Source organism: Orbicella franksi, chromosome 7 (assembly GCF_964199315.1).
Source record: "Orbicella franksi chromosome 7, jaOrbFran1.1, whole genome shotgun sequence".
NCBI classification, from domain to species: Eukaryota; Metazoa; Cnidaria; class Anthozoa; order Scleractinia; family Merulinidae; genus Orbicella; species Orbicella franksi.
In genome coordinates this window covers 5,427,450-5,449,404 of record NC_138151.1, presented here as the reverse complement: position 1 = coordinate 5,449,404, position 21,955 = coordinate 5,427,450, and the positions used below count along the sequence as shown (strand labels likewise).

At 42.1% G+C, this 21,955-nt stretch overlaps 2 protein-coding genes and 1 pseudogene across 3 annotated transcripts; all 3 read left to right on the top strand.

The window, feature by feature from the left end:
* The first annotated feature begins 755 nt into the window (after positions 1–755).
* Positions 756–20,835, top strand: LOC145492796 (uncharacterized; annotated as a pseudogene). Its single transcript, XR_014050053.1, has 8 exons — positions 756–933; positions 3,302–3,509; positions 3,845–4,155; positions 12,132–12,272; positions 12,749–13,074; positions 17,997–19,142; positions 19,525–19,792; positions 20,431–20,835. The product of XR_014050053.1 is annotated as an uncharacterized LOC145492796 (transcript).
* On the top strand, positions 4,535–7,057 carry LOC145492825 (uncharacterized). Its single transcript, XM_081472204.1, has 2 exons — positions 4,535–6,714; positions 6,836–7,057. Exon 1 carries the CDS (start codon positions 4,816–4,818, stop codon positions 5,941–5,943), a length of 1,128 nt encoding a protein of 375 aa, XP_081328330.1. The 5' UTR covers positions 4,535–4,815; the 3' UTR covers positions 5,944–6,714; positions 6,836–7,057.
* LOC145492219 (uncharacterized) lies at positions 7,595–9,992 on the top strand. The gene has a single exon (XM_081471571.1). The coding sequence runs from the start codon at positions 8,829–8,831 to the stop codon at positions 9,891–9,893; it is 1,065 nt and encodes a 354-aa protein (XP_081327697.1). The 5' UTR covers positions 7,595–8,828; the 3' UTR covers positions 9,894–9,992.
* Positions 20,836–21,955: the final 1,120 nt, after the last annotated feature.

The following is a 21,955-nucleotide window of genomic DNA, read 5'->3' as shown; positions in this document are numbered from 1 at the left end:
GGGGCTAGTTTCTTCCAGTGTCCTGGTTACCGATGAAAAGGCAAAATAACTTGCAGGACCAATCACTGCGAACTAGCTTTCGTGGTGTTAGCTGTATTAACGCGCCACTAAATAAATTAGCCGCCAACTTTGATGCTATAAATAGCTCCTGAACTGATCATACGATCAATCTACGACACATTAATGACATGCCACCTCTCTGTAAAGGACAAAAAACTCTCATCCTTTGCTTTGCCTCTTATCTAAGAAATACTTTGTCACTCCTTCTTCCAAGTGGTTTCTCCACTGCAAAGACGAGTACGAAAAGGATAACAGTCTGCGACGTGGTTGAAAGTTGAATATACTTGAGCTTGCAATCAGACTTCATGTGGTATTTTGATGCCCCGTTGAAAATTGGACACCTGAAAGCTGCAGCCATAGTATAGTGGCCGGACTTATTGTTTGGGCATCTGAGTTTCCATGGTAAAGTCTTCAAATCATAGATTTTTTTTCGGAACAAAATGAGTCTCACTGATAAGAGACTGCTATGCACAGCAAGTGCAAAATGACGTGTCCCCCCGTATTAATTTTTTGAAACTCACTTAGTCATGCCTCCTGCACACAAGAACGACGCTGAAATAGTCTGTAGCTTCAGGGACGAGGAAATAGTTCATTTTGCGTGAAAACTAGGCCTCTTTCCGTGTTGCAATGTAGCCATTCATCTTCACCCATCGAGTTACTAGTGATTTCTGCTCAAATTTGTTTAAACCAGTGAAATGGAGGCTTCTGGTGAATTGAAAACCATCGAAGAAATCGACGATGTATCGGAAATGAGTGACTTGATGAAAGCGCTTGGTATTTCGCGTAAAGGACTAAACTAAACTGGATGATATGAAAACTCGAGTGAGAACGGAATTGAATTCAGTAGAAAAGCCCAGCTGGACGGCAGGTCAGGTAAGAATTCTTCAGAAATGTTATTAGGAAATGTTGGAAACTGGGTTACGTAGTAAATCACAGCAAAACGTTTAGCAGCGCGTCATATAGTGACAGCGACCGTATTGAAATTAATACACGTTGCTAAACGGTAGTCATATTAAAAAAACAAAACGAGCGTTACTGTATATTTGTCCGCTATTCAAGATTAGAGTATTGATTGTAGACTCGGGTTTCCCGTGCAGTTTGTGGCAAGCGGATGTTGCCAAAACACGCGGACCTCCAGTCACTGGAATACCCGAGTCAAGAGTAGCAGAAAACGAACGGAAAATACCACTCAATTCCGGAATTTTTTTAACTTGAATGTTTTTATTTAAGGAGAATTAATATATCTGGGCATGCATTTAATCGCGGTTGGCAATCACGGGCGGTGTTTTTGTCTTCATATATTGTTACCTGAAAAGACGGAAGCTTCGGCCATCAGAATCGAGTAAACCATGCATCGAGAAGCGTGATTAGGTAAGAGGCGGATATGTATTTTCTCGATACTGTACATTGCACAAAACGCTTTGAATTAAGGCAGACAGAATTTCATTTGGAGCCAGTTATACGGAGTTAGTGAGTGGTTTTCTACGAATTTTAGAGAAACGGATTATTGAAAGTTGTTTACTGATTTCGAAATGGAACTAGCTTTAGATGCTAAGTTTTTTTCATATTTCTTACGAACACGTCTACGAAATTGACCAAAACTGTTTTGAAACATTTTGCATTTATTAGTAGCCTATATGAAGGTGGATAGAGCTCAGTGGATAGAGCGCCCGCCCGGTGTTCGGGAGGTCATGGGTTCGATTCCTGTCGGGGACTCAGAATTTTTCTTTGTCCCACGCTCGTGTCATGTTGATTAATTCTCCTTCACATTTCGTTACCGAGCTTAAAATTCACCATCTTTATTAACTTAGTAGCCTATATATTTGTAAGCTGCAGTCCTCATTCCGGTTGCGAGGGTGGCAAGGAGTTTATGTGCGACACGTAATAAGGACAAAAACATAGTTTGTGACGTGTGAGCGAAAAGGAACTACATGTAAATTAAAGGTATACGTGATGCGTGAAATTATACGTATAAATAATTTTATAACATAGCGTGCGCGCTAGTCCTATCTAATTCCTATTGAGCCATCATGAACAGAATCTCTACGTACGCACGGCCGTGCGTATATACGACTGATAAGATGACGTGTGCAGTTTCAATTTAGCTGCAAAATTTCCGTCGAGTTTAGTGCAAGTTCCTTTTGTTTAAGTTTCGGCAACGTGAAGATTATTCTGAACAATCCAAACTTTTCTTCGAGCGTTTGACATTTTGCCAAGCTAAGATGTTTACTTAAAGGTGAGTATTTTGACCTTGTTTGTCTACTTTTTCATCGAGTATTTTTGACTTTGTCTGTCTACAGTTTCATTATAATCAATTCGAATTTTTAATTGAGAATTTTAGAAACCAGGTTAAGCATTTTCGCTCAACCGTTGCTCAACTGATTGCGGCGTGTTAGGATCCTGATGACCTTTGTTTTTCTTCACCGTGCATTGTGAGAACTTTGTAGTCAATCACAAATAAAACATGTTTTAGCGCCCAAGTTGTTGTCGCCATGTTATAAAAGAATTGGTTTATGCTTTTAGCTGTGCGTATATGGAGTTATGGATGCACCTGGGAAGTTTGGACAGCACTCAAGAAGCTAGAGTCGAATGATGGTCATTTGGGGTATACTGTTACCCTAAGAGTAGCTAAGTGTAAATGTATTGCGTGAAGTTTGTGTGTGGAACGGCATCACAATATCCCTTTTGCTATCCTCAGCTCTCAAGGGAACACGTCGCTCCTGTTCATAATACAAGCAATTTCCCCCTTTATTGTCAATGTTGCGTAAATCACTGTGCCGGGTTGTTCACACCAACATTGAAGGAGAGAGATGGGAAGTGTAGCCCGCCATTACGGGTTCGAAAAACGAGGGCTCGATTCGCCTGGGCCTGAGATTTCCAATCGTTTAGCATGTTTTGCAATCTGCCACATGTTTAGCCCAAGCTCGCCGGCCATAAGACCCAATACTGCGGGGTTTTGCGCCTAGGAGAATGCACTCTTATTCTCTAATTCCTTTCAAAGCTAAAACCTATTCACCGCAATGAAACTCACTTGCGCTAGTTTTCAGATGTAGCCTCTTCCAGGAGGGCGGCTGTGAAACAAACTGCTTCAGATGAAGCATAATTGCTGATGCAGTAGGATTGGATATGTTAGTCATAAATATTAGCATCAACATTTTTCAGTCGAGAGACTGAAGAGGTAAATATGATTCAACAACACGTTTGATTTGAGCTATAAATCGCGTTTGCTTTCACGTTTTAGGCCTTTTCCATTTTAACAGAAGCAAGAGAAGAAGATGGCTTTAAAAGACAAGCTTTACTTAAGGGTTACCTCGATACTAAAGACTATCTGAAAAAGCTAAATGGCGAAATTCTCGCTTTGCTGAAGAAGAACGTGGGCAACATTGAAGAGAAGATAGGACACCACAAAGCACAACTGGAACAAAAAGAATACCTCCTTCTTGTGGCAGGTAAATGAAACAAAGCAACTCTAGTTTACAAAGCGGTGTAATTACAAACATTTTTAAGAAAGGAATCGGGCAAAATGTTCATTGACACAACAAGAATTTCGCGGCTTCGAATTAATTGTTATTTACTCAAAAATAGGGAATTTACGTAGCTTTGACTTTGTCAGTACACCATGTTTAGAACTATTCCTGAATCTGCCAACTTGCAAATGCTTCCATTATATAAAAGGCAATTTCTTGATAAAAATGAAAAAGGTCAAAAGCTTAAGGGAACAAACACTACACACAAGAAGCTACTATGAAGGTAATCTAGTAATTGAAAGTCAATACATTTTAAGGTGAAACAAGCTCTGGAAAAAGCTCCTTGGTTAACCTTATTCTGGGAGAGGAACTCCTTCCATATTCTGCACTCAGCACAACGTCCACCATATGCGAATTGAGTTATGGAGATCAACCCAGAATCGTGGTCCACTTTAAGGACAAGGATCCTGAAACAAGGCTTCCAATTAAGGAGTTCCTTCTAGAGGCTGAATCCTCTGAACAAAGTTATCTTCAGCAGATCTTTCCTTATGTTCACGTGAAGAGTGATCGAGAAAAAGGTTCAATTTACAAAAGGGTTGAACTCTTTTGGCCTCACCAACTTTTGGAGGTATTCATTAGTGATGTCGTATTAAATATAGTCGAGCCTTTCATCCTCAAGGGAAACGGGAGGCGTTTGTCTGTATGTTTGGTAGCTGCGAAAAAAAATACTATTTTAGTGTGGTTTTTGTAGGACAGCACAGTTTTGACTGCGGCCCGTACTGCGGGCGCAGTCGCCGTATGCAAGGCTATTTACATTATTTTACTGACAATTAGAAGTTTAAGCATTTAAACTGTGGTTAATGAGCTCTGTAGTCTATATCATAGCTGTCATCTAAGGTTGTTACCAGTTCTGTTATGTTCCCCCTATTAGCCATTGTGCAATAACCTTAGGTCAATGTCCAATGCAACCCAAAAGTTTTACGATATGGGAAATTATACGACAAAGGTCCCAGTGATTTTCTACCATACTCTCATGTGATTTCAGCGTGCAATGCCCCTCCCAACTCCCTCAATCCCCAGTTAGTAAAATCCCATTGTTTTCTGATCCTGTCCCAGTTGCGAGCTAGTATTCAAGCTAGGCCGTTCTCCGCTTTCTCTGCACGCTTTTGTTGTGCAAAATGTTTCAGCTACGATGCCTAAATCACGTTAAACTCGCAGCAACCGTTCTCAAGCCGCTGCAAACCAAACCGGACTCGGTAGTCCAACCTCTGGCGCCGAACAATCGCAAATGTCAGCCTACAATCTGACCATTAACTATACAGCCATGCCCACGGAGACTCGCCGTTTTATGCTGTCGCAACGCCATCTAAACCAAACCGGTCCGCGTCGCATCTTGATCACTCGCCTCCGAGAAGGCGACTCTCCGGCTACGAATACTGCGCCGCAGGTTCCCGAACAGTTATCGGCGATGATAGCCTCCAAACTGGCCAATTTAAACTCCAGCTCCATAAGTGGACCGCTCATCCCGCCTGAAATAGGACCGGCTCAAGCCTCGCCAACTCAACCAACACTGACAGGCACTACAAATCTCGTTCCAGTCCACGAGCCATCAATCGTCCCCACTCTTCCTCCTGCACGGTCTTTCAATGGCGGACAAGATGGCGGACCTGCTGCTTTAGACCTCGCCAATCCGGAAGATGTCGCCTCCATCCACAGGAACTACAGGCTTCCGTCAGGGGCCAGCCACCTTTCCAACAGCCAGATAGCGGCCATCACGAATGGTGAGTACATGGACCTTGCTAGCCTTCTCCCTTTTTCCCCCCTCTTACGCGATCGAGTAAATTCCAACTTAAAGCTCCAGGTAGGGAACGAGGACCTTACTATCCCCCTGCCATCTCCTGCCCAACGCCCTAAAATCACGCGCATCGATGGTTGGCTCGATGCTTTAGCCACATACTCCTCCGTCATTCTGTATTCCTACCCTTCCCGCGGAGTTGACTTAATCTCTTACCAGCAGCTGATCCGTGAATCAGCGAGAAAATTCCCGGGTATGGCTTGGTACGTCTATGACGTAGAATTTAGGCGCCGGGCCTCCCACAACCTCTCAAAGAAATGGGGGGAGCGGGATGTCCAGCTTTACTTGGATACGTTTACGGGCTTACCAAAGTCCATCCTTTGTAAGTTCTCTAGCAGTGGCGACCACTTTACGGATGCTTGCCCCCTCTCTCCCAGGTCCGAGGACTCTCCCGGCCCAAACCATGCTGACCTGTGCTACAATTTCAACAACGGGGTCCCCTGTGCCCGCACCCCCTGCCCCTACAGACACCAGTGCAACAAACCTGGATGCTCAGCAGCCCACCCTAGAAAGGACCACCGTGATTTTCTCCAACTCAGGATCCCAGCCAAAGTCAGCTAGCCGCTCTAGCCATTCCTCCCGAAGCCGTACCTGATTACCTGTCAAAGTTGTCCCCTTCCACTCCCATTAATATCCCTCAGCTTTCCTCTTACCTGCATGATCATCCCGACCGCGACTGCGTTGACAATCTCCTTACTGGTCTCACGCAAGGGTTTAGAATTGGTTTTCAAGGTCCACGGACCCCCAAAGAATATCCTTACCTCCTGTCTGCCAGGGACAACCCCTCCATAATCAGCAAGAATATTCTGAAAGGGGTGCAATTGGGCCACTCAGCTGGCCCTTTCATCTCCTCCCCTTTTCCCAACTTCCAGGTTTATCCCATTGGGGTTGTTCCAAAGAAACACTCCTCCGATCGGCGTACAATTTTCCACCTGTCATATCCCAAACATCACTCCACAAGTGTCAACGCTCATATCAGCCCCAGTGATTATTCATTGCATTATATTACAGTTGATAATACCATCTCGATCATCCAGAATCTTGGTCAGGGGTGTTTTATGTCTAAGCTAGACATCAAGTCTGCCTTCCGCAACATCCCCGTCCAGGCTCATGGCTCGTGTACGACGACCTGACTGACGTCATTATACCGCAGATGTAAAGAGTAATTGTAGCACAGAGGAACAGGAGAACAGTAGGAACGAAGGAACAGAGGAACAGGGAACAGTAGGCACAGAGGAACAGAGGAACAGTAGGCACGGAGGAACAGGGGAACAGTAGGCACAGAGGAACAGAGGAACAGTAGACACAGAGGAACAGAGGAACAGAGGATCAGTAGGAATAGAGAAACAGGGGAACAGTAGGCGCAGAGGAGCAGGGGATCAGTAGGCACAGAGGAAATAGAGGAACAGTAGGAACAGGGAACAGTAGGAACAGGGAACAGTAGGAACAGTAGGAACAAAGGAACAGAGGAACAGTAGGAACAGGGCAATAGAGGAACAGTAGGAACAGTAGGAACTATGTAAAACAACTTGTAAAAAAGCTTGTAACGCCAAGTACATATTTAATCGAGGTGAAAAGAGGGTTCAACCCGCGGTCAGATTTTACCTGCAACAAAACAGTAGAGAACCGACAAACTCAGCCCACATATGACACCGAGTCCCGTGCATATTATTAGTAATTTTTTCCCCAGGGCAGAAAACCAAATCCCATTGGGCACAACAACGTATAACTCTAAACACCTTTACAAAATCCCGCAGGGCATCAATCTTACAAAGTTAATTTTAAGCCCCACTTTGATATGGGAGATGATCAAACTAAAAATCCTTGAACAGTCTGTAACTGAATACGCTATAGATAGAAAAACAAAAACGTCAATAAGAGAAGAAGAAATAGAAAAAGCGTAAAATGTACTGCACGAATTGATAGAATCCAGTAACAATGGAGATCGAGAAAAAAAAACGCCCCCATGGATCTGGAAGAAAAAAAGCTCAACTGGAGAAAATTATTGAATATAGGACGAAAGGTGCAATATTACGTGCCAAATGCAGATGGCATAACGCGGGTGAAAAAAAACACAAAGTATTTTCTATATCTCGAGAAAAGGCATTTTAAAAACGGCGTTATTATCCATTAAAAAACTGGAGAAAATGAATTTGTTATGTCGGACAAAGAGATATTACTTCAGTGTGAAAATTTCTACAGAGATCTTTATAAATCCCGCATAGATGAACAACAATCCGAACCCTCGAATTTCAACTTTTTTGAAGACAGAAATATTCTAAATGCGGATGAAAAAGAAAGTTGTGAAGGTTTGCTAACCAAATCAGAGTGTCTACAAGCATTGAATAGCATGGACCCAGAAAAAAACACCATGCTCTGACTACTTGGTAACCTCGATCAACTACGCGTACCAAAAGGGGCAGTTCTCAGTGACTCAAAGACGAGGAATAATTGAAATCATTCCTAAAAGAGATGCAGAACCATTTCTTATTAAAAACTGGCGCCAAATTACCTTACATAATTGCGACTATAAGATTGTGGCCAAAGCTCTTGTTCCCCTGTTCCTCTGTGCCTACTGATCCCCTGTTCCTCTGCGCCTACTGTTCCTCTGTTCCTACTGTTCCTCTGTTCCTCTGTTCCTCTGTGCCTACTGTTTCCCTGTTCCTCAATGCCTACTGTTCCTCTGTTCCTCTGTGCCTACCCTACTTTTCCTCTGTTCTTCTGTGTCTACTGTTACTCTGTTCCCCCGTGCCTACTGTTACTCTGTTCCTCTGTTCCTCTGTTCCTCTGTTCCTCTGTGCCTACTGATCCTCTGTGCCTACTGTTCCTCTGTTCCTACTGTTCCTCTGTTCCTCTGTGCGTACCCTACTCTTCCTCTGTTCCTCTGTGCCTACTGTTACTCTGTTCCTCTGTTCCTCTGTTCCTCTGTTCCTCTGTGCCTACTGATCCTCTGTGCCTACTGTTCCTCTGTTCCTACTGTTCCTCTGTTCCTCTGTGCGTACCCTACTCTTCCTCTGTTCCTCTGTGCCTACTGTTCCCCTGTTCCGACTGTTCCTCTGTTCCTACTGTTCCTCTGTTCCTACTCTTCCTCTGTTCCTCTGTGCCTACTGTTCCCCTATTCCTACTGTTCCTCTTTTCCTCTGTTCCTCTGTGCTTAATGTTCCCCTGTTCCTCTGTGCTTACTGTTCCTCTGTTCCTCTGTGCCTACTGTTCCTCTGTTCCTCTGTTCCTCTGTGTTTACTGTTCCCCTGTTCCTCTGTGCCTAGTCTTCCTCTGTTCCTACTGTTCCTCTCTTCCTCTGTGCCTACTGTTCCCCTGTTCCTCTGTGCCTACTGCTCCTCTGTTCCTCTGTGTCTACTGTTTATCTGCGTTATAATGACGTCAGTCAGGTCGTCGTACACGAGCCATGAGCCCCCGTCCACCCGTCAGACTGGGAACTCTTAGGCATGAAATGGAGGGGCATGCACTACTCCAACACCGTTCTCCCCTTCGGCTTGCGGGATGCTCCTTACCTCTTTGACCAATTTTTCCGCATACTTGAATGGGTTATTAAGACCAAACTGGTTATCCCTAATGTCATCCATATCCTGGATGACTTATTTTTTGTTACCAAGCCCCCACGGTCCGACTGCCTCACAGCTCTCTGTAACATCCTTTGTCTGTTTACAGAGCTCGATATCCCTGTCGTCCCAGGTAAAGCCCTCCCTCCCACCACATCCCTTGAATTCATGGGTGTTCTCCTGGATTCCAACAAAATGGAAGTCCGCCTCCCACTAGACAAGCTAACCAGGACCAAAGAGGCCTTGCATGAGTGGTCTTGTAAGAAATCTGTTACCCTGAAAGAACTTCGGTCCCTGATTGGTACCCCTCAGTTTGCTTGCAGAGTTGTGGTCCCATGCCGAGCTTTTCTGCAGCGCATTATTAGTTTAACCAAGGGTATTTCCAACTCTAGATGGCACATCAAACTTAATACAGAATTCCGCAAGGACGTTTCCATGTGGCTGGCTTTTCTTGAACACTTCAATGGGGTTAGTTTCTTCTTGGGGGACACTGTTCTCTGCTTCCCAGATCTCCAGTTATTTACCGATGCCTCTGGGTCTCTCGGTTATGGTGGGTACCTTAATGCGCAATGGTTTCAAAGCCACTGGCTCCCTCAGCACTGCCTTAACCCTGTTACTGGGATCAGCATTGACTGGCAGGAACTTTTTGCTATTTATATTGCCTGCTTTCTCTGGGGTCCCCACTGGTCGGGTAAATGTATTTGTTTCTGGTGTGACAACCTCCCTGTAGTTACCATCATTAATTCAAAACGTTCCAAGTCATCCAGGATCATGGATCTGGTCCGCTCTATTACCATTTTGACCCTAGTACATAACTTTACCTTCACTGCCAAAGATATCCCAGGGCTGGACAACTCTATAGCTGACTCTCAGAGGGATCGTTTCCACTCTCTGGCTCCCAATGCCTCACCCATCCCCTGTACCATCCCTCCATCAGCAATGGCCATTTAACACCATCCGTGTACCACTACTTTGGTGCCTCGCTGGCCTTTAATACCCATCGAGCCTATGGTGTCGGTCAGAATCATTTTATTTCCTTTTGCCTCCTACAAGGTATCATTGGTCCCTCTTGCCCTCTTCTCCCGGCATCCGAAATCACCTTAATTTATTTCGCTGCCCACCTGGCCAAAACCATTTGCTACAATACAATCAAACTTTACCTGTTTGCAGTTCAAGATCTCCATAGGCAACATAACTTTTCATTAAAATTATCAAAAATGTATCGCCTGCAAAAGGTCCTCACTGGCATCAAACGGTCCCAAATGCCTCCCAAATTAACTCGCCACCCCATAACTACTCAAATTTTGGTTTCAATTTACAATTATTTCCAGCCTCCCCAAAGTTACAATGTAGACCATATAATGCTGTGGGCTGCTTCATCCTAGCCTTTTTTGGTTTTTTACGCACAAGTGAATTTACTTGTAATAGCAGTAGTTTTGACCCTACTGTCCATCTTAGTCTAAGGGATATTACCTTTATCCCTAACATTGAATCTCCCAAGCACATGCCTGTTTCCATTAAGCATTCCAAAACTGACCCCTTTCTCAAAGGCTGTACCTTAACCATAACAAGGTCCACCACCTCTATCTGTTCTGTGATGGCTATGACAGACTACCTGCTACAATGTAAACCAGCTTCTACAGGCCCTTTGTTTACCTTCACCAATGGCAAGTGGCTCTCCTGTGCCTCCCTGACTAAGGAGCTCCGTTCTGTACTGCAAGGTTGTGGCCTACCTGCTGATCATTATTTCACACACAGTTTCCGCATTGGTGCAGCTACCACTGCAGCCGCAGCAGGGGTCCCTTCGTGGCTTATCAAGGTACTGGGCTGCTGGAGCTCAGACTGTTATGAACGCTACATCAGAACTCCCAAAGAAACACTATTAGATATCCCTAAGAAATTAGTCATAGATAATTCTAATGTTCTAATTTAGGTCTGCTGTAAGATCTGTTTGGACCCTTTCAGCCCTATTATTAACATGCAAATTCTCCCCACTGGCTTGTTGTTACCCATATAAATATCCTTGCTGGTACTGTTAGATCTGCCACTCCCACTGTGTGGGTGTGGCTTTAATAATTTATACTAAATTGCACACCAGCAGGGTCTCACTAACAATTTCGAGACTTTGACAGTTAAACTGGCCGCCTAACAAGGGGTGCCGCTCAAAAGCCAATTTCGTCTATGATACGTCCCTGCAGGGAACCATGGTAGTTGAATTCATCTTCTAAGACTGGATATTTGTTTTGATGAATACAACTGCCATGAGTTCCCTGCAAGCGTGTTTCACAGAGGGAACTGGACAGGGGTGGCCGCTTAATTTAAGTTCGTCTGTATGTTAGCGGAGCTCTTGCGCGAAGCGGGCCAGCGCAGCACCATGGATAAAGAGTTTTGGATAAGCCATAAATATATACCGAGAAAATTTGGTTATTGCGTCACTAATGAGAGAGCATCCATTCGTCCGTACAGAATCTGGGAGAGGGGGAGTGGAGTCACATGATTCATCAGGTGATCAACGAAAAAAATGAAACGCGTTTTGAGTGTTAAGAGAAATTATAAAACTGTTAACACATCGGAAAAAAATGGTTGATTCGTTGATTTATCGAAAAGATTAGTTCGGTTCAGTCTTCCCTTCACAGCACAATGACTTTAAACTAAATAATATAATGATTCTCCTCACAAGATCTGAAATCTAAAGAAAACAAAGCCTCCGACTGTATCTATCGGTCTTCTTCAACAAAGTGAACTCTGTCACGTGGCTCAAAAAAATCACGGGGAATCTGTAGACCCAATCTTTGTTTAACACCCTCCAAATATATTGTGAAGAACAAATAGTGTGGTTTTCAGCTGACTAGAAAAAAATCTTCAGTATTACTTTGACCAATCACAAAAGACGCAGACAGCCCCGTGAACCAATTAAAACTCGAAGCAAATACTTGTAGCTGACGGAAAGAACGGAAAACATGTGCGAGCGAGGCGCGATTGGTTTTGGTGTTACAAATGCGAAACCAATCAAACGCGGATTACTTTCGACACTCAAGTGAAAACTGCTATAAATAAAGAAATATTTAATTCATTCTAATTTCATAATCTACCCGTTGTGTTGATCATCTCATACAGTATACCAATGAGCTTCATGAAATAATTGAAAGAAAAAAAAAGCAGCCCACCTTTACATTCTCTATATTTCAGAAAGGCGTGGTTATAATTGACAGTCCGGGTATTGGTGAGTCTGATACGATGGACGAGATAGTCTCGCAGTATTTACCACAAGCCTTTGCCTTCATTTATGTCATAAGCAGTGCAAACGCTGGAGGAATTCAAAAAGACAGAGTGAGTATTGAAATAGAATAAAAGTAGTGACGTTACTGAGCATTTGCACAATTATATTTTTTATTGAAATCAGCAGATATAGGCCTACCCTATGAGCAGAGTCTCCTTCGATCTCGATTTTTCTAGGAAGATCGAAGGGGACTCTGCTCGCAGGGTAATATAGGACAGAAGGGGTTCACATAGAGAAAAAGGTTCAACACTCGTCCGGCCCTAAAACAAAGAAACCCTATGCCTAAGGCACGAAGGCAAAAACTTGTAAGGCAATCCTCAAGAGAAGCAGGAGGCACGGTAACGAATCCTACAGTCTGATTGGTTCTTTGCACCGTCCGGATTTTCCTATCTCTGCCGACGGTCCCGGTAACGCTTCGGCTCTTACGGCGGGGGGAATCCTAGTGTTGATCTATTTCTGTAAATAAACTAGCGAAAATTGTCACTTGTTCTGCCTTTTTTTCATTCATGGTACTTTTGATTTACAGCTTGAAAAGTTGCTGGATGAAGTGAGGAAGATGACGATTGAGAGACAGGAAGGATTAGTCTTATCTCAGTGTGCTTTGTTCGTGTGCAACAAATGGGACCAAATTCCGGAGAAAGAAGTAAAAGAGGTCCAGGATCACGTGATCAACAAGCTGAAGAAGTGTTGGCCTGGCATTGATCCCAAGTCACAGATAACCTATATGTCAACAGAAAAAGCCAGTATCGCTCAGAAGTACGGAATTATCACCCAAGAATTTTTCTCCTTGATGAGTGGCATCAGGTCGATGGTTTTGAAAAGCATCAAAGCCCGGCTGGAAATGCACTGGAAGTAAGCATTTAAGTGTGTTAATTGATTGATAGAGTTCCTAGCTAGGACCAAACAAAAAGTGAAAATGTAACCATATAGATCACGTGACGTCATCACTTTCTAAAATCCAAAACTAAAGATTAACCAAAGTTTTTATCGTCCTCAGGTATATTTATAGCTGTTCACAATTTTACAGCTCAATAGCTTGCTTCGTTTGGAAGCCAGAGCATTTTGAATTGCAGGGTTGTGGTGATGCGTGACACAAGTTTCTTGAAAAATGTATACTCATCTCATGATTTTGAGCCTTTTAAGAAGTTAGAACATAAGGAAAGCGCTTATATAAATGCTTGTTTGTTCAGTACTGACAATCAGTCGTCTAGATAGCCAACGTAAGTTCCAGATGTTTGCACTATTTTCCTGCCGCCATATTGGTGTACCACGGATGTACACCAAAATGGCGTTTTCATACTGGGCTCTGTAAATTTCTGTGAAACATTTCATTGAATATCTGAAGTTTGGTGAAACGCACAGGAGAAGTTTCTTATTTAGTTATCTTCTATAACATCAGAACTCTTAAGCTTTTTCCACTGGATGGTTTTCGATTTACTTTTTTATTGCGTGACAGTGAAAACTATCTACACACTGTAAGTTGTCAATTTTAGAAACCGTTATACTGGAATATAAAATAATAATAATAATAATAATAATAAAATATTATATGATAAATTATGGATGTCCTATTCTACCTCAAGAAACGACCTGAGGTCATATCGGGTGTGAACGTTTACTTAGTACAATTAGCTGTGAAATACGTTCACTTAGATCACCTGGGACAATGACAACATGGCGGTATGTCGTGTGATGCGAAGCGGCGTTCTTCTTCTACTCGTCTTCGTGTTTACAAGAGATCTTTCTAATTCTAAATGTCTTACACCGTTGGTTAACCAAGAAGTCAATAGCTCTGGGTTGGCTGTTGGACAGGAGCTCTCTTCTTTCGTCGGTTTTGAGCAGCCCGTGAGAAAGAAAACTTCTAGTGGGCGCCATTTTGGATTTTCCCTCACTCCTGTCGCCAAGGTTCAGCTTGTCAGGCTTACAAGATCTGTTCTTCTTGCAAGTTTACTGCTTCAGTGCAATGATATCTCCGTGAATCCTGGACCTTCCACTAAAATAACCTGTCCTCGGTGTCTCAAGACGGTCAGAAGAAATCAGGCTTTTGGATTTTGCGTTTTATGCAAATCGCGCTTCCATTTAAAATGCCTGGATGCGAACTTTGAATCTGGCTCGACTTGTCATTTCTGCTCAGTTCCATCTTCTGCTGAGCAACAGTTCGATGACAGTCTAAACGATAGCTTTGTTGTACCAGCAACATCTGATGCTACCCTAAAGTTGCGTGGTCTTAAGTTCATCCATCAAAACATCAGAAGCTTGAGGAAGAAGTTAAATGAACTTCGTGTTTTCATAACGCAAAGTCCACGAATTCACATCATAGCTTTAACTGAGACATGGCTCAACAGTAACATTTCGGATGCAGAAGTGTCATTGCCTGGCTTTACACTTTTTAGAAGAGATAGATTGGTGAGGAAAGGAGGCGGTGTAGCAGTGTTTGTCAGTGAGTCAATTAATGCTGTGCGCCGATCTGACCTCGAGATTGATGAATCTGTTTGGATTGAGATTTTTCTGCCTAAATCAAAAAGCATACTGTTTGGAACATTTTATCGGCCACCTTCAGAGTCAGATAGCCAGCCTGACGAAGATTATTTGGCTCGCTTTTACAACAGCCTGGACTCTGCCGCGGCTGAGGGAAAAGAAATTATTGTAAACGGGGACTTCAACTGTGATTATTTGCCTAAGAAACCAAGCTCTGAAACCAAAAAGTTGAAAGAGATTTTTAAAATCTTTGGTTTAACACAATTGATTAATGAACCAACACGGTCTACGTCAACCACCGCTACACTTATTGACCTGTTTGCCACCACAAATCCACGAAACATTTCTCGAGCCGTAGTTGCTGAATCCTGTCTGAGTGATCATGATATGCTAATTTCAGTTCGAAAGATAAATAACTTCAAAGAACAACCTCGTGTGATAAAGTGCAGGAATTATGCTAAATACGATCCAACTAATTTCTGCAGTGATTTGAAGAAAATCCCCTGGGATGATGTGTTGAGTTCGACTAACGTCGAAGAAGCCTGGTCTTTGTGGAAATGCAACTTTACGGCTGAATGTGACAAACATGCTCCACTAATCGACAAAAAAGTTAGAGGACGTAATTGTCCATGGCTTACACTGGAAATCAAACAGATGATGAGAGCTCGGGATGCCAGTCTCAAGAAATATCGTAGATCAAAATTAGACACCGATTTGGCCGCATATCGATTACTCCGAAACAAAGTCAGTGCAAGGATTAAACGTGCTAAGGAAAGCTATAGTAGATCACTACTTGAAGAGAACAGCGGCGATTCTGAATCTTTCTGGAGGTCTGTGAAGAAAATAATGCCGGACACGAAACAGAAATCTATTCCGACCTGTATCAAGGCAGAGGGCAAGATTGTTACTGATAAACAAAGCATTTCAGAATTGTTTAACACTTACTTTACTTCTGTTGTGAACAAGTTATTTGAATCATGCCGGTATGCAAGACCAGTTTTTAATTCTACAACCGAGGAGCTGTTTACAAAGAATCATTTTGAGTTCACAGCAGTGGGTAAACCGTTTGTGCTTAAGCAACTTAAATGCGTAAAACTCAAGAAAGCTACAGGTCTAGATGGTCTACCTGCTAGACTTTTAAAGGACAGCGCAGTTGTGATAGCTGACTGTGTAAAACATTTGATAAATCTTTCTATTGAAACTGGTGCAGTCCCGTCTGAATGGAAGCAAGCAAAGGTTGTACCCTTGTTCAAATCTGGAAACAAAGATGATCTGGACAATTACAGGCCTATATCAATTTTACCGATCTTGTCGAAAATTCTGGAGAAAGCTGTCTTCCATCAGCTACATAGCTACCTATCAGAAAACTCTCTTCTCTCGCCTTATCAATCGGGGTTTCGCGCAAATCATTCAACTCAGTTGGCCGTTACCTTCCTTACAGATAAAATTCGTGGTCATATGGACAAAGGGCTATTGACGGGGGCAGTGTTTATTGACCTGAAAAAGGCTTTCGATACTGTTCCTCATGACGGTCTTTTAAACAAGTTGTACAGATATGGAATTCAAGACCAGCCTCTCTCGTGGTTTGAGAGCTATCTCACTAACAGGACTCAGAGAGTGTCCATTGAAAATCACCTTTCTTCTGCCGCCAACATCAGTAGCGGAGTACCTCAAGGTTCCGTGTTAGGGCCTCTCTTGTTTATTCTTTACATAAACGATCTTCCTTTGGCCGTTGGTCTGTCTAGTGTTATGTTATATGCCGACGACACCGTTATTTTTACTGCTGCTTCAAACATTGACCTGTTGAAGCTGAACTTAAGCCTTGATCTCAATAACGTCTCTAACTGGTTAACAGCAAACGGTCTTTTCCTCAACCTAAAGAAAACTGAGTATGTTTTATTTGGAACTCGGCAAAGGCTAGTCAGATCTGAATCTCATAGTCCGCTTTGCATGGAAGGAAAGGAAGTCAACCAAGTAAAGTCGTTCAAGTACCTAAGAGTCTTGCTAGACGAGTGTTTATCTTTCAACGATCACATAAGCTATTTAAGGTCAAAAGTTGCTAGCAGACTTGGCCTCCTGTCACGATTACGAGGTTGTTTAACCACGGAAGCAGCAAATAAGATCTATTTGTCCACGGTGCTACCGATATTAAGCTATTGTGATACGTGCTTTTGCCCTCTGGGAAGCACTAACAGAAAGACTCTTGAACGCCTGCAACGACGAGCTGCGAAAATCGTATACGGTTTTAAACCTGACATAGCCACGGAAACAATACTCGAGAACCTACGCTGGCCCTCTCTTACAAAAACCATGGAAAAGCACTGTGCACTGTTAGTTAACAAGTGCTTGGTCGGAGAAGTTCCTCTATACTTTAAAGACTATTTCCTGTTACGCTGCCAGAGCGACAACCAACATGTTTTTAACAGATGCACTAGATCGTCAATCACTGACATTATACTTCCTAAATTTCATTTAGATGTCGCTAAAAAGTCTTTTTATTATCATGGTGCATGCACATTTAATAGCCTTCCAACGAACATAAAGATTTTACCACCTAAGGAACGTTTCAAGGCTATCTCCGATTTTTTTTCTTAGGTTATTTTTTAGAACATTTTCAATTCTATATCCAATTTTTATGAGAACGCTATTACCTTTTTAAGCTTTTAAATTTTTTAAACATTTCAGCGTATCTTTTAAAGTAGTTAGTTTTTTTATAGATATATATTATTTATACATGCTCTTTTTATTTTACGTTATACAGGGCCCCCGTTGATACCAGTCCTGCGACTGAAGGGGTCACCCTGTTTAAATATTGATTATTATTATTATTATTATTATTACCTTGATACGATACCGAATCTGAATTTACGAATTTCTGAAGATACGCAATCATCTGTAACCAACAGGGCGCTTGAATGAAGTTTGTACAATACTTACTCTTTAACAGCTTTATTGACAAGTAACACGTGGCAAGCATCTATTCTATCTCGGCTACAATTGTGCTCCTTAATCCCTCTCCTAAAAGTTAGATCAAAATGATCGCTTGAACAGGACTTAGAAAGTGCCCTGCAGTTAAAAGAAAACATTTCAGGTGTTTCATAAAAAGAAGTCGGCGCAAAACTAATTCAGGTATAGCGTTCTTGGCTCAAATTGACTCGGTCGCTTATAGAGAACAAATGAGATCAATCCTTCGAACCATGATAATGAAAATACTATTCTGAAACTTTAACTTACAAGCATTGGTGAAAGATGTTAACTGAAATTTACGTTTTATTGTTATTCTTATTTTTTCGAAGATGGCTGGATTACTTGCTCTCACGGATAATTTATCAAGCAAAAGCTTTTGTGATGAACGCGTCCAGAGATCACGGTGAGGTCGCTGAACGGATGGATTCGATTAAGCGCCGTTTGGTCCAGATTGAAGAAAGAGAAACTGAAATGATGGAAGAGCTTGGTAACCACTTGGAGGCTCGTGTCAAGAGCGCTGTTGATGATCTCTCCGCGTATCTTAAGTCGGATGATGTCAAAGCTCGCTTCACTACCTGGACCTTAGACGAAGTTCCAAAGGCAGAGGGCTCCTGGGAAGAAACTAACAGCAAAATCACGAAAGCGTTAGAAAATCGGCTGCGAGAAATCATCGAGCATTGGGAAGAAGATCACCAAGTATTTTCAGATGCTCGCAAGTCCCTTGTACAGCGCTCTAAGCAGCGGTACAATATTGTTGTAGGGCAACTGAGGAATCTCCAGTGTGCTGTAACAAATGATGACCTCGATGTTCCCGAAACTGTTCCTCCTAAACAAGGCTTAACTATGGCGGAAAAGGTTGTCATCGGCGTCACTAGTCCAATATGGGTTCCAGTTTCCCTAGTTACGCTGTTGATTGGCGCCCCTGTGATCGGAATACTTGAGATTAAAAACAAACTGGAAAATAGAAGAAGGATCAAGAAATACGAAAGAGACAAATGTGCTTTTATGGCTGAAGCATCCGCAGACTATCTCGATGATGCAACAAACGAAAGCGAGCTCAAGGTGTTTGTGGAGAACCAAGTGAATGAGGCTAAGCTGTGTCTGGAGCAAATTAAAGGACGTATTCCCGAGCTGATCGAGGCTGACAAGATGTTATGTGAGGCACTCGGTGATGTAAAGCTTTCACAGGGAGAGATACAAGAATTGTACCAACCAATCGTGCATGAAGCTTCCGATATCAGGGGACATCTGGCGATATTTGCACTACATGGCATCCGTGCCATTGACATCAGCAGCGAGGAGTTAGACTGGAAAGAAGAGAGTTCTTCACGTCTTGGAAGCGGTGTATTTGCCACTGTGTACCAAGGGAAGATGAGAAGGCAAGGAGAGGAGGAGACTGTAGCATTAAAGGTTTGCAGGAACAAGCTTGACGTCCACAGTGCAAGCCTTATAATGGCAGAGGTAGAACTTTTGAGGTAAGAGATTCTTGAGTTTACCGAACCTCGCCCTCCATGCATGCAAGAGCTAATTGAACTAAGACTGGAGATGGGTTTGTCTGGTATTACAGGGCTCGTTAAGGAGCAGATACTTTAAATAATGATCTTGTGGATTGCCCCGGTAACGCAACATAACTTCTTTCTTAACCCGGAGTGGTCTTTTCACTTATTCTGTCTCTTCGACTCCATTTTATGAAGATCAGAGTATTTTGTTCCTACTCAGATGTGTGTGGTAGACGATCGATGTACCAAGGGGCATGAGATAAGAAGGAAAGGAATATAACATAATCTTGCAGTTTAAATAAAGGAAATTTTGCATTACTTTTATGAATATTGCGTGTTTTTTTAATCTCTTGGTCAGAAAATTGGACCATCCCCACATTGTAAAGTTTTATGGCACATCCCTTCTCAAGAGCGCGGACACCACAGGAGTGATCCTGGTAATGGAAAAGTGCAAAGGAGACTTGAAAAGTCAGATCCTCGATCACCCAGAAGCAACACCAGCAAAAACCCACAATCCTGATGTCTTTAGAGACGTATGTCAATGGACGAGAGATATCACTGATGCTCTTGCGTTTATACACAATCAGGGATTTGTCCACAGGGATCTCAAGCTAGAGAACATATTGGTAGGAGACTGAAGTTTTTGTGCTAAGCTAATTTAAAAATACTGACCTAAATATTGCTCAAAATCATATTCTGATTTTCTGTCAATTGAATGAAAAATAAGGAAATCTGTTTTCGAGTTTGAAAGGGAAAAATGCTTTAAAACCTAAGTAAAATTCGAGAATGTGTTAAATTCTGTCTGCTTTTGAGAACATAGTTGTATATACACAAGTACTCCTAGACACTTTCTCAGTAGAAGAACAATGCAGTGGGCAGTGGGAAATACCAAATGGGAAATTGGAAATGAAAAATTGTTGTCAGCTATTCACCAAATCCCCGTTCTCTATTCCTGTTGTAGATACCCATGAATATTTGACTATATTGGGAAAAAAAATGCAAGGCTTCAAACTTTCCGCCTGGCAAACACCCATGCAGCTGAAATTAATTGAATTGAAGAAAATATAATTGTTAACTTAACTTAACGTAACTTAATTTAACTTTCGTCCTTATAGTTTTCAAAACCACAACACTGTCAAAAATTTTCATTAGATTTCGGAAGCACAAAACAATAAACTGTCTTTTGTTGGTGTTCCTTTAAAGAAATTGTTTAATTTGCTCAGTATATAATGAAAATGTATGTGCTCCTTGGTTTACATTTAAGCTATCAGACGACAACTTAGCGAAGGTAACTGATGTTGGAGTTTCTAAGGAAGTAAAGGACATCACGGGTACTTTGCAGGGGACCCCTGTGTACATCGCACCGGAAGTATTTCATTCCAAAGTGTATGATAGCAAGGCAGACATATACAGCTTTGGTTTAATGCTGTGGGAGATGTGGCATGGGCAGCAGGCCTTTGCTGAATTCAAGGGCCCAATGACACTTTTTTTCAGTCGGGTGGATGAAGGCTATCGTCCGAAAGATGTGGAAGGTAGCAAGAAGCCTCCAGCCCAATGGAAGGAATTGATGAGCCGCTGCTGGGATAGAAATCCAGAGCAACGTCCTTCCGCAAACGTTTGTAATCATGAAATCCTTACACTGTTCTAGGATGTTGTTAGACCACTGTAACTTAGTCAATGGTTTGATCCATAGGACGTCCATGGAGCAGAAGATGCACTCGAAATGACTATAACTTTGATTTAGATCGTTGTCTTCTTCCTGATTGAAGGGAATATATAGGCGATAATTTTTTCCTCCAGTCAAATGCGATTAATAGACATTTCAGGATAAACATGAATTTTGATGTCGATTTCGTAGGCTTTTGTCTGATTAGGAAGTGACAATAAAACGTTTTTGTATCAAAGAAAAGTTAACACATTGAAAAACTTTTGATACTGATGTAAGGTCGATGGGATTTCAAAAAAAGGGGCACAGGATAGATTTGTTTGTCAGTATACTCTTGAACACCAAGTGTTTAGTATGAGGGGCTATGTTACTTCATCCTGGCCTCTACCCTTATCTCTGGACAGTGATTTATTACTTCATGTAAGCGATTTATTAGTATGGGTTTGATATTGGGCATTTTCGTTTTAAATTGGATTTTGTAGAGTATGTTCCTATTTTATGAAAAGCTTATTTGTTAGATAATCTGTAATCATGAATTAGCACAGCCTTAACCGCAGTCACGTGATTATACCTTTATATTTTTGTACATAGATCAGTTTTTTTTTTTCAGTTCTAGTAAAGCAGTTGCGTAGAACACATTTGCTGATTCATTGCGTACTCTACAGAAGTACTCCAAACCCGAATACACAACAGGCGTATAAATCCCTCCAGCTTTGGCCTGGAACAAAGTGTGCTTTGGAAATCCGGAGGGGGTGATATGCAACGAAATTTGAGTTAGCTTGTGATACAGATTTTTTCTTCAGCAGATAAACGATGCAGAAAAACAATTGCACATACTAATGAATAGAAAACTACATGTAACTGAGTATGGTTTGAAATAAGTTGTTCACTTGCCTATATCCAAGTTCTCTATATCTAAAGCGTTTTTCCCAAATTAAATGCGCAGTTTACAATATTAAGAGCCAACGTCCACAAAAATCAAACAAGATCAAATTTCTTCGCAAGGCTTGAAAAGTCAAATTAGCTCGTCTTCTGCATGTAGCAAGCCCCTAGCAAGAGTGCAAACAGGCTGTAGTTTTTCAAAGTATTTGTCTTTCAGAGAAAAACAACATTTTCGTTTTAA

Coding starts and splice junctions, on each gene's coding strand:
- LOC145492825 (XM_081472204.1), top strand. CDS start 4,816: ATGTCAGCCTACAATCTGACCATTAACTATACAGCCATGCCCACGGAG.
- LOC145492219 (XM_081471571.1), top strand. CDS start 8,829: ATGAAATGGAGGGGCATGCACTACTCCAACACCGTTCTCCCCTTCGGC.